The sequence below is a fragment of the Mus caroli genome, unplaced genomic scaffold (genome assembly GCF_978045245.1).
Source record: "Mus caroli unplaced genomic scaffold, Mus_caroli_1 scaffold_8, whole genome shotgun sequence".
Taxonomy (NCBI): domain Eukaryota; kingdom Metazoa; phylum Chordata; class Mammalia; order Rodentia; family Muridae; genus Mus; species Mus caroli.
In genome coordinates, this window is record NW_028227263.1 from 37,142,456 (window position 1) to 37,155,823 (window position 13,368).

Consider the following 13,368-nt stretch of genomic DNA (forward strand, 5'->3'; position numbering starts at 1 on the left):
CTGGCACAGTGACTTAGACCTTGAGATCTGGCGTTGGTACAGTAAGTGGCCTCTGCTTCTTGTTGTTCTGTCTAGAGAATCATGTCTCATTCTTTTGTTTTCTCATCTTGGCTCCTTGGCCTTGAACTCTTGGTACTTTTTTATTTCTAGCCTGAGTTTGCCTAGGGTTTTGAGTAAGTCAGGTCCCATTCCTACCATTTCCCCTGGACTCCGAGGGTTTTCACTGAGGGCTGGGACTGGGCGGCTTGGAGGAGGGAGAAAGGTGCACAGTTGGGGGCTGGCAGTTCACATCCTGGCCTCTCCCTTGTCCTGCTACCATTGCTGTCAAGCTCTTTGGAAATTCTCTTAGCCATACATCAAGTAGAATAGAGCATCTATCAGACATACCCCCACTCATCTTCTGAACAGGAAAACCACACAAGTGCCTCTCCATCGGACAGACTTTCTCATTGAAAAGCTTATCTTCTGCCTTTTTTTTTTTTTTTTTTTTTTTTGGATCCTGATCCAGTTCCTATCCTCAGTCCCCACCTTTCTGATCCTTCCTTTGGATGCTTTTTGTTAGCATTAAAAAATACCCCACCCTTTCCATGTGAGGGTAAAGACTGCTTGGACCAGTGCTTCCTCATCTCTGCAGATCCCCTTCATTGCCAAGTTTCCTGAAGGAATTGTCCACACACATTACCTACACTTCTTTGCCTCATAGATTTTTTTCCTGGGAAGATCTATGACCTATGATTTTAACACAGTGAAGCATGTGTATGTATCAGAAATTTAACATGTTACAAACTCTGTGTCTCAGTTTTCATCTATCTCACCATCCTTATCCTCTTCCCAAGACAACTACTTCAGTTTTCAAGTGTCTTTGTACACACACACACACACACACACACACACACGATACACATGTGAGTGTGTGTGTGTACAGGTGTGCGCATATGTGTGTGAGTGTGTGTACTTTGTGTATGCACAGGCCAGAGGATGTCAGGTGTCCTGTTCTATAACTTCCCACCTTGTTCTCCTGAGGCAGGGTTTTTCATTGAGCTTGGAACTGGGCTGTGGGGCAACAAATGCCAGCCATGCTCATGCACCCACCCTCAGTGGTTTTACACGGGAGCTAGAATATGAATGCAAATCCTCAGCCCTGGTGCTCAGGGATGCACGCTTACACAGACAACGCTCTTACACACCGAACCATCTCTTAGAGAGAGAGTGATAGTGACAGTGCCCACTCCCTTTGTCTCTTGTCAAACTGCTCCAGTCTGGCCTGGGGTCAAGTTGTCAGGAGGGCAAGTGCCCCCCAGGGGGATGTGAATCATCTCCGTGCTGTTCTTTTGGCAATATAATAGTTCACACCTTTGGTCAAACACCTTCCTTGTTTCTCAAGTTTAATGTTTGACAAATGAGGTTAAGTTGCTCATGCCAACTGACAGATCTGATGTGTGGGCATCTCTGCTCCCCTGATTACTGAGGTCCTTCCTGGGTTCCATTCCGTACCCAACACTGAGCCCATAAACAGACAGTAGGTGTCTGAGAGTTCATACCTTTGCCTTTAATTCCAACCCTACCAGATGATAATGAACCGGGATAAGAGGACCCAGGCTTGGCCTGTGGAACTGAAAATGGACCTGTTCCATCTCTCCTGGACAGTAGCTGTTTTGTCTTCTTGTCCCACAGAGCTGACTCACTCTCCCACTTCCAGCTCTTCAAGCCTGAGCTTGACTAGCCTGGAGCTCTGTTGTTGTCTTCTTGTTCTTCTGGAATCAGTTTCCTCAGAATCAGAGCTTTGCGGGGGATCCCCAGGTTTTTCATCTTTGACATTTTGAGGTAATGTGTCATTGTTTTTGTAGTCCCACCTCTTTACACAGGTCTAAGACCTGTGGCAAGAGTCCCTGTGTCCGATTGTGTTTCTGAGAGGTTTCTTCCTTTCATTGCTATTCAGTTATAATACTGATATTTGAGTATTGCCAAGTCTACTTCTAAAGACTATTTTGAGCACCTCCATACATTATATTTCTGCAATGGGTTCCACATGACTTTAGATAATGAGCAATTCCTGGATTCTAAAGTCCTCCTGTTGATCACTGAGTTGAAGAAGTAACTTGACACAAATTAAGCACTAATAGTGTCTGTTCCCTTCTTAGCTGTATTTGAACTCATCTCCTTACCTAACCTAGAGACCAACTTTGGACCCTATGAGTGGCTGAGCTCATGTTGCTGGTATGTGAGGCAGTGGACTGAGGATTGAGATTTTTAATCTTCCTGTCTCTGTGGTCTTAGCAGACGTGTACAAGTTCTGTAAACATTCACAATCTAAGGAAGACTCACTTTTTTGAAACAAAATAATCTCACTTTTTCTTGATGCTAATTTAAGACTTAATGCTTGAGTCTAATTTAAGAGTGCCCATGGACATCTGGGGACATTGCCCAGCTGGTAGAGTGGATACCCAACACACATGAATCCCTAGGTTCAATCCCCTGCACCTCCTAAAGCTGAGAGTGATGGTGCATGGCAGTCATCACAGTACTCAGTAAGCAAAGGCAGGAGGGTCAGGAATTTAAGGTCATCCTCTGCTATAAAAAAGTTTGAGGCTAGCCTGGAATACACAAGATACACACACACACACACACACACACACACACACATACACACACACACACACACACACACAAGAAATAAGGCGGGCAGGCAGGCAGGCAGGCAGGAAGGAAGGAAGGAAGGAAGGGGGCCTTCTTGCTCGTTACTCACATGGTCACACATGCTATCTGATAGAGCAGGGATGATTAGACAATTTCTACTGTTGTCTCATCCACTTGTCCTTCTTGGAGCTTTGCACATATGTGGTCTCCCCCAAGGCTTCTGCTCCACAGACAGCCAAACACCCAGTAGGAAGGGCAACTGGTGAGTCTCTAGCTCTTCCCCACTTATCATTTCCCATTACTTCTCATTTCCAGGTGCCAGGGCTGAACTCTGACCATCATGGCCTTGGCACGGGCCAACAGCCCCCAGGAGGCACTGCTTTGGGCCTTGAAGGACCTTGAGGAGAACAGTTTCAAGACACTGAAGTTCCACTTACGGGATGTGACCCAATTTCATCTGGCCCGAGGGGAACTGGAGAGTCTGAGTCAGGTAGACCTGGCATCAAAACTGATTTCAATGTACGGAGCACAGGAAGCCGTGAGAGTGGTGAGCAGGAGCTTGCGGGCCATGAACTTGATGGAGCTTGTAGACTACCTCAACCAGGTTTGTCTGAATGGTGAGTATAGCCTGAGAGAGGGAAGTGACAGTGGCACCAAAGACACACCTAGGTACTGCACGGACTCTGATAGTCTAGGATTTATGCCTTTCTTTACACTGCCCTCTCCTTGGGGATCCCCAGAGTCTAAGATAGTCTCCAGATAAGGGGTCTGAAGAATGTTGGGTACAGATCCTGAGCTGAAGGTAGAGGTTTAAGATATCTTTTAAGCACACCCCACCTCCTACCTGTAGGGAGGGAAAGGGAGGGGTGAAAGTGAAGCTCCAGAAGTTGTGGCTCCTGTTCATCTGCTGGGTAGTCTTTAGCTCTGACCCTTTCCCCTTTACCAAGAACAGACTCCAGTTACTCCAGCTTTCAGCTTCCCTTCTCTCTCCTCTCTCTGTCCTCACCTCACCCCATGACAAAATTTCACAGGACTTTGAAGGTACTTATGCATTGTCACACACACTCACATTGAAGTGTTCACACCCTTTCCCTCACACAATGCACACCCTCTGTCAGCACATTCTCATGAGCATGTGTAGATAAATACAAATATACTCACTTACAAAACATGACCACACACACACACACACACACACACACACACACACACACACACACACACTTCATGAAGCCACAGCTACAATCTTCAAAGCAATGCAAGTTAGAGAGGGTAGAAGATTAGACTAAAGGGCAATCTCAGGGTTTGAAGGGTTGATTTTTGCCTTTTGTTGTTCACATTCAACACCTGAAACCCCATTTGTGTTACTCAGATTACAGAGAAATCTACCGGGAGCATGTGCGCTGCTTGGAGGAGAGGCAAGATTGGGGTGTTAATAGCAGCCACAATAAGCTGCTCCTGATGGCCACATCCAGTTCAGGGGGTCGCAGATCACCTTCCTGTTCTGACCTGGAACAGGAGTTGGATCCTGTCGATGTGAAGACTTTATTTGCTCCGGAGGCGGAGTCCTACTCAACCCCGCCCATAGTGGTGATGCAAGGATCTGCGGGCACTGGAAAGACAACCCTGGTCAAAAAACTGGTGCAGGACTGGTCCAAAGGGAAGCTGTACCCAGGCCAGTTTGATTATGTTTTCTACGTGAGCTGCAGAGAAGTGGTCCTGTTACCCAAGTGTGACCTGCCCAACCTCATCTGCTGGTGTTGTGGAGATGATCAAGCCCCAGTCACAGAGATTCTGCGGCAGCCTGGGCGGCTCCTGTTCATCCTGGATGGCTATGATGAGTTACAGAAGTCCAGTCGTGCCGAGCGCGTACTTCACATTCTGATGAGGAGAAGGGAGGTACCATGCTCCCTTCTCATCACCACGCGGCCTCCAGCTTTGCAGAGTCTGGAACCCATGTTGGGTGAACGGCGACATGTCCTTGTCTTAGGCTTCTCTGAGGAGGAGAGGGAAACATATTTCAGCTCCTGTTTTACGGATAAGGAGCAATTGAAAAATGCCCTTGAGTTTGTGCAAAACAATGCTGTTCTCTATAAAGCATGCCAGGTTCCAGGCATTTGCTGGGTGGTCTGCTCCTGGCTGAAGAAGAAGATGGCGAGAGGCCAGGAAGTCTCAGAGACACCTAGCAATAGTACAGACATCTTCACTGCTTATGTGTCCACCTTTCTGCCCACTGATGGCAATGGAGACAGCTCTGAGCTTACCAGGCACAAGGTACTAAAGAGTCTGTGCTCCTTGGCCGCGGAGGGGATGCAGCACCAGAGGCTGCTATTTGAGGAAGAGGTCCTCAGAAAGCATGGCTTAGACGGCCCCAGCCTTACTGCTTTCCTGAACTGCATCGACTACCGAAAGGGGCTTGGCATCAAGAAATTCTACAGCTTTCGCCACATCAGCTTCCAGGAATTTTTCTACGCCATGTCCTTCCTTGTGAAGGAGGACCAGAGTCAGCAGGGAGAGGCCACACACAAAGAAGTGGCAAAGCTGGTGGATCCGGAGAACCACGAAGAGGTGACTCTCAGTTTGCAGTTCTTATTTGACATGTTGAAAACAGACGGCACCTTGAGCTTGGGGCTGAAGTTCTGCTTCAGAATTGCTCCTTCGGTAAGGCAGGATCTGAAGCATTTTAAAGAGCAAATAGAAGCCATAAAGTACAAAAGGTCATGGGATCTGGAATTCTCTCTCTATGATTCCAAGATAAAGAAGCTCACACAAGGTATCCAGATGAAAGATGTCATTCTCAATGTGCAACATTTGGATGAAAAGAAATCTGACAAGAAGAAGTCAGTTTCAGTGACAAGCAGCTTTAGTAGCGGGAAGGTACAAAGTCCATTCTTAGGAAATGGTAAAAGCACCAGGAAACAAAAGAAGGCATCTCATGGGAAAAGCAGAGGGACAGAGGAACCAGTCCAGGGGGTTAGAAACCATAGGCTGACAAGCAGAGAAAAGGGTCATATGGAGATGAATGATAAGGAGGATGGTGGGGTGGAGGGACAGGAGGATGAAGAAGGACAGACACTTAAAAAGGATGGAGAGATGATAGATAAGATGAATGGGTAGGAGAGAGAGAGAGAGAGAGAGAGAGAGAGAGAGAGAGAGAGAGAGAGAGAGAGAGAGAGAGAGAGAGAAGAGAGAATTGGATAATTAAGACCAGGAGTCTTAGCATGTGCAATGAAAGATTCACTGAAAGAACCAGCCCTTACCACAGATATTTGAAGTTTAATTAGTTAGCATCCCTCCCCCTAGTAGGTGCTCAGTATCTCCTGTGGTGTGAAGTCACTTTGAGTAGCCCCTTCTATGCTAACATCCATTGACTAGACTTTAATTCTAACATTAGATTCTTTTTTAAATAAAATAAACTTTAAAATAAGAAAGTGAGAATCACATACACTCTGTAAAATATGGGCATATATGGAACACATGTAAAGGAAACATGCTTTGGTATAATGGAAAGTCCTGTTGACTCTCTATTTGTGTTCAAGTATTGCTTAAATAAAGTGTAGTTTCTCATTCTTTCTAGAAACTTCTATACTTTCTATTGTTAAAAGTGGGTCATGGGTGGTCACAGCCCTAAACACTGGTCTGGGAAACTCTTCTTTGCTTTGACCTGACTAAATTATGTACTAATATTGATCATATTAGTACTGTTAGCCCCAGCTATGCCATCAACTGACTTTTCTTCATGAAAAGATGATGCAGTTCCAAGATTGGGCATATCCTTTTCTACTCTGGGTCTTTCTATAATAGAAAGAAAAGGATTTTTGCTGTAGGCATAATGAGTTGATTGAACTCCTTGTGTAGTGGAGGACATTGAGGTATAATCAAGAGCCCTGTTTATTTCTTAGATTCCTCAGAAAGTTCTTGACCCTCACATCATAGCTAACCATGCAGAGGTCTGCAGAGACTGCCAACATGGCACTTAATCCTGCTCAGTGGCTATTGTTGGCCCTAGTCACATGAGCTAGGCCAGTAAGTCTATTCACCCCCACAGTTACCTTTTCAAGAGAGAATTCCACTGAGTCGCCCAGGTTATCCTTGAACTCATGCTGTAGCTTATGATCTTCCTGCCTTGGTATCCAGAGTAGCTTGGGTTGCAGGCTCAGATGACCAGACCCATCTCTCAACTAGCCTTTATTGGGTGTTTTTTTTTTTTTTTTGTTTTGCCTTTAATTTGCCGCTCATAGAGACTCAAAATGCTTTGACTTTTGCCATTTCTTCTTTTAAATAAAATTTATTTTAAAAAGTCTTATGTGCATAAACATTGGCATGATTGTGTGTGCATATGTGTGGCTGGTGCCTGACATGATTGAATGTGTATGCATGTGTGTGCCTGGTGCCTGACATGATTGAGTGTGTGTGCATGTGTGTGCCTGGTGCCTGACATGATTGAGTATGTGTGCATGTGTGTGCCTGGTGCCTGACATGATTGAGTGTGTGTGCATGTGTGTGCCTGGTGCCTGACATGATTGAATGTGTATGCATGTGTGTGCCTGGTGCCTGACATGATTGAGTGTGTGTGCATGTGTGTGCCTGGCACCTGAGCAGGCCAGTAGAGGCCACTGGATTTCCCTGGAGCTAGAGTTACAGGTACTTGTGAGCCACAGTGTGGATGGGTGCTGGGAATTGAACTCAGGTCCTCTGCAAGAGCTGGAAGTCCTCTTAACCACTAAGCCACCTCCTCTCCAGTTCTGTCCTGTCATTTCTTTAAATCTTTACGTTTTGTGGTTGAAAGCAGTCTATAGACTGGAATTCAGAGCCACCTCATTCCTCAGGAGCTTCCTGTATATACACATGAATGGTCACATTAATTAGCTGCTCATCATTCTCATCTACCCACCTTTTGTTACCCGGGTTCATTCTAACTGAAAACCTACTGGGTTGAAAAAATATCATCCCTTTTTCTACACCACACTAGACGTTTATGCCTATGGACAATATTTCCTGAAAAATATTAAACAGTGAAATAGAAGATTTGGTAAATGACAAAAACTGTTTTTTTAAGTTTTTATTTTATTTTATTTTTAATATAGGGTTTAACATAGCTCAGGTTGACCTCCAAACAAACTCACTCTGTAGTCCAGGCTAACTTTGAGCTTTCTCCAGCCTCCAACCCCAGTGCTGGGACTACTGGCCTGTACCAGTATCTGGTTAAAAACGACTCTTCTTAATCGAACTTGATTCCATTGCCCTGAGTCCTACTTTCAGCTTTTTCTTGCCAGACCTGTACAGTCCAGTTTCAGCAAGGATCCTATTAAGATGCCTTACAGAAGCCCCCACCCTTTGAATCTGATTGCCCTGGATGTCTGATCAGGTTCTTCACCCTCTATGGCCCTTAGGTAATGTCACATCACCCAGATCTTACTGAGGAAGAATCTGGTCAGGTTGGTTGGACTAGAATCTCCACTCCCCTAGAGAGTTCCTTTTAGTGATTTTCTGTCCACAGAAGTCACCTGTTTCATCTTTGGAAACCACTGATGATCCATGATGAATTTGCTTAGGTGTTGGTACCTTTCCTGGTATTAGAGTAGTTTCTGAATAAATCCATCTCCTGTTGTGTGGTTGTGTGTCCTTCCACCACAATCTATAATCTATCATTATCCCTTTTGTGTAGTTGGCCTCTCCACCACAATGGATGGGTCAGCTTTTTCCTCCATGTGAAGAGGTGAGGAGGCAGAGATCAGTGCCTGTTGAGATCAGGCTATGTCTGCTATAAATACAGTAAGACAGTGCTTTGGGGCCTTGTTTTGTCCCAGCTGAGTTGTTTGTACGGAGGGACATTTGGCTCTACTTTTAGTATGACTGCAGAGACAGGATGACTGTATGCCACTGTGCGTAAACACCACCTGTCTGGCACCATCATGTGAGGTGCAGACTGACAAACATGTTACTCTTAAGAGCAAAATAAGTATTGAGGCAGGGCAGAAATACAGAGAGGTATAGAGCATGAAAGGGGCCCGGAGCCCTCCCCTTTGAATCTAGTTTAAGCTCAGCTCAGCTCAGCCCTCCCTGCAGATGCAGTCAATTCTATTTATTTATTTATTTATTTATTTATTTATTTATTTATTTATTTATTTATTCATTTATTCATTTATTTAATCATTATATTTGTTTTCATTTCAAATGATATCCCGCTTCCCTGTTTCCCCTCTGCAACCCTCCTCCCATCCCCCCATCTCCCCCTCTTCTTTGCCTCTATGAGGGTGCTCCTCCACCCACTCACCCACTCCCACCTCATTGCTTTAGCATTCCCCTACACTGGAGCATCAAACCTCCACAGGACCAAGAGTCTCCTCTCCCATTGATACCAGATGAGGCCATCCTCTGCTACATATGTATCTGAGCCATGGATCCCTCCATGTATACTCTTTGGTTGGTGGTTTAATCCCTGGGAGCTCTGGGTTAGTGTCTGGTTAGTTGACATTATTCTTCCTATGGGGCTGCAAACCCCTTCAGCTCCTTCAGTCCTTCCCCTAGCCCTTCCACTGGGGTCCCTGGGCTCAGTCTGATGGTTGGCTGTGAGTATCTGAATCTGTATTAGTCAGGTGCTGGCAGAGCTTCTCAGAGAACAGCCATACCAGGCTCCTGTCAGCACGTGCTTCTTGGCATCAGCAATAGTGTCTGGGTTTGGTGTCTGCAGACGGGATGGGTCCCTAGGTGGGGTGGTCTCTGGATGGCCTTTCCTACAGTTTTGGTTCCATTTTTGTCCCTGTTGTTCCTCTAGACAGAAAAAATTCTGGATTAAAAATTTTGAGATGGATCAATGGCCCCATCCCTTACCTGGGGGCTGTGCCTATCTACTGGAGGTGGTCTCTACAGGTTCTATCTCCCCTTTGTTGGGTATTTCGACTAAAGTCATCCCTGTTGGATCCTGGGAGCCTCTCACTTCCCTGACATCTAGGACTTTCTAGTGGCTCTCCCCAGTTCCCCATCCCCTACTACTACATGTTTCTATTCAATTTCCTGACCCTCTGTACTTCTCTTCTGCCCCTTACCATACCTGTTCCTGCCCCTTTCCCCTCCCTCTCCTCTAATGGGAGTTTACCTGTCTGTTCACCCCTCTAGATCTGTTATTACATGTTGCTTTCATGATCCTTTGGTCTCTCACTTTGCCTTTAGACTTCTGGAGTCCTGTAGCTCACTTCTGTAGTTCTACTCAACAATAAGACCTGGATCAACCCTGTGGCCCTGTGGCTTGTCTTTGTCTTGTCTCTAGCATTCTCCAACTGAGTTTCTTAATATCTATTTATCCATCACAGGGACTATCTTTGCACTTTTAGCATCTTTCTGCATGTACTAAGGCTTCTTTGAACTTACTGGACTATTCTGTGGTCTCTTTAATTCTTGGGTAGCTATTCTCTAATACACACATACACATACACACACATACCCCTTACACACATAGTGAGTATGTGATCTGAGAGTTAATATTAGTATGTTCATGCAAAAATACAGATCTCATCTCCAGGGGGAGAAAACCATACAGTTTACTCTGAAGTCAATCATGAGTGACTGTGGTCCAGGAACACATGTTTAGATTTTCCTAAATATCATTCCAACATGGTAACAGTTTCTTGGTAACAAAGCAAAGAACATCACAAATCAGGACACTTTTCAAATACAGTGGTGGACATACCAGGTAGGCCAGTTCCAGCAGGATGGTGAAATCTGTGCTGTAGGCCTTAGATGCATTGTAAGGACATTCTCAGCTTTTGGGCTGGTGAACACTAGTGACCTGTTAAATTAATGTTTCCCAAAAGGTTTTTCTGTGATGGTTATAAGAATATTAGGTCACATGTAGAGGAGGATAATGGAGATTCAAAGAGCCAAGGTAGCCCAGATTGTTTTTAATTAGGCTCTGGAGCTGCAACATCACCACTGCTTCATTTAAGTTTCATAATCACTGAAGTTCTACCCAGTCAATTAACCTTTGTAATCACAGCTTCTGAGAACTTCTCTCTACAGAAGCAAAGACTGGAATAAAAGGCCCTGTGTTTATCAATAGGCAGCTGTCAAGAGAAACCTGGATAGCTTTGTAAATTGTAGCCAACTAAACTTATGTGACATATACATTTATTGTTATTCAATAAATTTCAATGTTGTGGAGAGGTAATAAATTTCAAACATGTCATATTTTTGAGCATAGTACACTCATGACAGTGGCTTTATCTAAGAAACCCTAGAAACCACTCCCTGCTGCTTCTTCAAAGGGATGACTTTCTATGAACCAGTAAGTGGGCCTATAGAGTACATTATGTTGCTAAGTTGTCATATACCTTTAAGCTCACTGAGAAGCTGACTCTGAAAGTGGAGCTATGCCCACTCCTTTCCAGGGCTAAGTCTGTTCGCTTTGAAATGTGCACAAAGCCACTTGTTTAGAGATAGGTTAGTCTTCCTAACTCTGTGAAATGGAGGACAAAATAAGCCAAGCATAAAAACACTATGCCTGAGAACAGCTAGAAGGCAAACTAATTCCTTTTTTTTGTACTTTTAAAAATTGGATTTCTTTAATTTACATTTCAAATGTTATCCCTCTTCCAGGTTTCCCACCCCTGGAAACCCCCTATCCCATGCCCCCTCTCCCTGCCTCTATGAGGGTGTTCCCCATCTACCCACCCATTCCTGCCTCCCTGCTCTTGAATTCTCCTACATTGGGGCATCCAGCCTTCTCAGGACCAAAGGGGCTTTCTTCTCATTGATGTCCGATAAGGCCATCCTCTGCTATATATGCAGCTGGAGCCATGGGTCCCTCCATGTGTACTCTTTGGTTGGTGATTTAGTCCCTGGGAGCTCTGGGGTGTCTGGTTGGTTGATATTATTGTCCTTCCTATGGGGTTGCAAACCCCTTCAGCTCCTTCAGTCCTTTCTCTTTTTCTTTCTTTATTTTATTTATTATTTTTTTTTTCGAGACAGGGTTTCTCTGTGTAGCCCTGGCTGTCCTGGAACTCACTTTGTAGACCAGGCTGGCCTCGAACTCAGAAATCCGCCTGCCTCTGCCTCCCAAGTGCTGGGATTAAAGGTGTGCGCCACCACCACCCGGCCTTCAGTCCTTTCTCTAACTCCTCCATTGGGGATCCAGTGCTCAGTCTAATGGTTGACTGCCAGCATCAGCCTTCGTATTTGTCAGGCTCTGGCAAAACCTCTCAGGAGATAGCTATATCAGGCTCCTAACAGCATGCACTTTTTGGTATTCACAATAGTGTCTGGGCTTGGTGACTGTGTATGGGATGGATCCCCAAGAGGGGCAGTCTTTGGATGGCCTTTCCTTCAGTCTCTGCTCCACACTTTGTCTCCGTATTTGCTCCCATGAGTATTCTGTTCCCCTTTCTAAGAAGGTCCAAACTATTTCTAACAGATGTTGTCACTTATCCCACAATATAAGAGCCCCTATGGTGGGAAAGAGAGCATGAAGTTCAGTTGTGGGCATTCAATTGGGATTCTAGTTGGATGGAAACAGCCCTAATTTCCTCAAGTTGTTTTTTGCTAGATGTTGTAAATATCTTATATAATCTCTGTCTCTCTCTGACTCTCTGTGTCTCTCTGTGTCTCTGTCTCTGCCTTTGTCTCTCTCTGTCTCTCTGTCTCTGTCTCTGTCTCTCTCTGTCACACACACACACACACACACACACACACACACACACACACACACATTTGGCTTGCCTATACTAAAATACTCACTTATCCAAAACTGAAAGTACGGTTGATGTGGTGTATTCTGGCTGTACACAGCAGGGCTTTCTCTTACTGAATTCATTGACACCTTAATCTCAGATGTCCATATCTGGAACTATGGAAAATACATTTATTTCTCTTATTTACAAGTCACTCAGTTAATGTTGTTTTATTATAATACTCAAGTGGACTTAGATACAATGTGAATGTGTAACCATTTCTTCAGTTTCTGTTTATTTTTATTTATTTTTAATTAATTAATTTATTTATTCTTGGTTTTTTTGAGTCAGGATTTTTCTGTATAGCCCTGGCTGTCCTGGAACTCACTTTGTAGACCAGGCTGGCCTCGAACTCAGAAATCCTCCTGCCTCTGCCTCCCGAGTGCTGGGATTAAAGGCGTGCGCCACCACGCCCGACTCTCTGTTACATTCTTTTACTGTGCATACCCAGGAGACAGTTTACTTAACTTATTTAATTTTACGTTTTTGAGACAGTCTCATGTAACCCAGACTGCCTTGTAGCCCAGGCTGGCCTTAAATCCTGGCCCTCCTGCTTTCATCTTCCCTCCTAGGTGCTAAGATTGCAGGTCTGTGCCACAATTGCCTACTTAGCATGGTGATGGGGATTGAACCCAGGGCTTTGTGCATGGTAGGCAAGTACCCTACCAACCAAGCTGATGCCCACCTCAAGCTTAATTTTTAAATTAGGTGTAATAAACATGAACTACTATACCTAATAATAATAAAGAACAATTGAAGTGCTGCAATAAGAGTTACATGAATACACTTTCTTTCTAAAAACCATTGCTACGGTGTCTTCATTCCTCTTCCTATGATAGCTTCAGATAGTGTGATGCCTATGAGATGAGATGAGATGCAGGAGATGCATGGCCTCTGCATCCTGATGTAATGTCAGACTACTGAGTGCTTCTTGGGCAGAGCACTGTGCTACACTGGATACTGGATGGATGAACTGATGCTTCAGCTGGCAGCCAAGGCTCTGGCA

General features: G+C 44.8%; 1 protein-coding gene across 1 annotated transcript; it reads left to right on the top strand.

The window, feature by feature from the left end:
- Nlrp10 (NLR family pyrin domain containing 10) lies at positions 1-6,895 on the top strand. The gene is made up of 3 exons (XM_021169044.3): positions 1-41; positions 2,953-3,254; positions 4,010-6,895. Exons 2-3 carry the CDS (start codon positions 2,978-2,980, stop codon positions 5,752-5,754), a joined length of 2,022 nt encoding a protein of 673 aa, XP_021024703.1. The 5' UTR covers positions 1-41; positions 2,953-2,977; the 3' UTR covers positions 5,755-6,895.
- Positions 6,896-13,368: the final 6,473 nt, after the last annotated feature.

Coding starts and splice junctions, on each gene's coding strand:
- Nlrp10 (XM_021169044.3), top strand. CDS start 2,978: ATGGCCTTGGCACGGGCCAACAGCCCCCAGGAGGCACTGCTTTGGGCC. Junction 3,255..4,009: donor CAACCAGGTTTGTCTGAATG/GTGAGTATAGCC, acceptor TGTGTTACTCAG/ATTACAGAGAAATCTACCGG.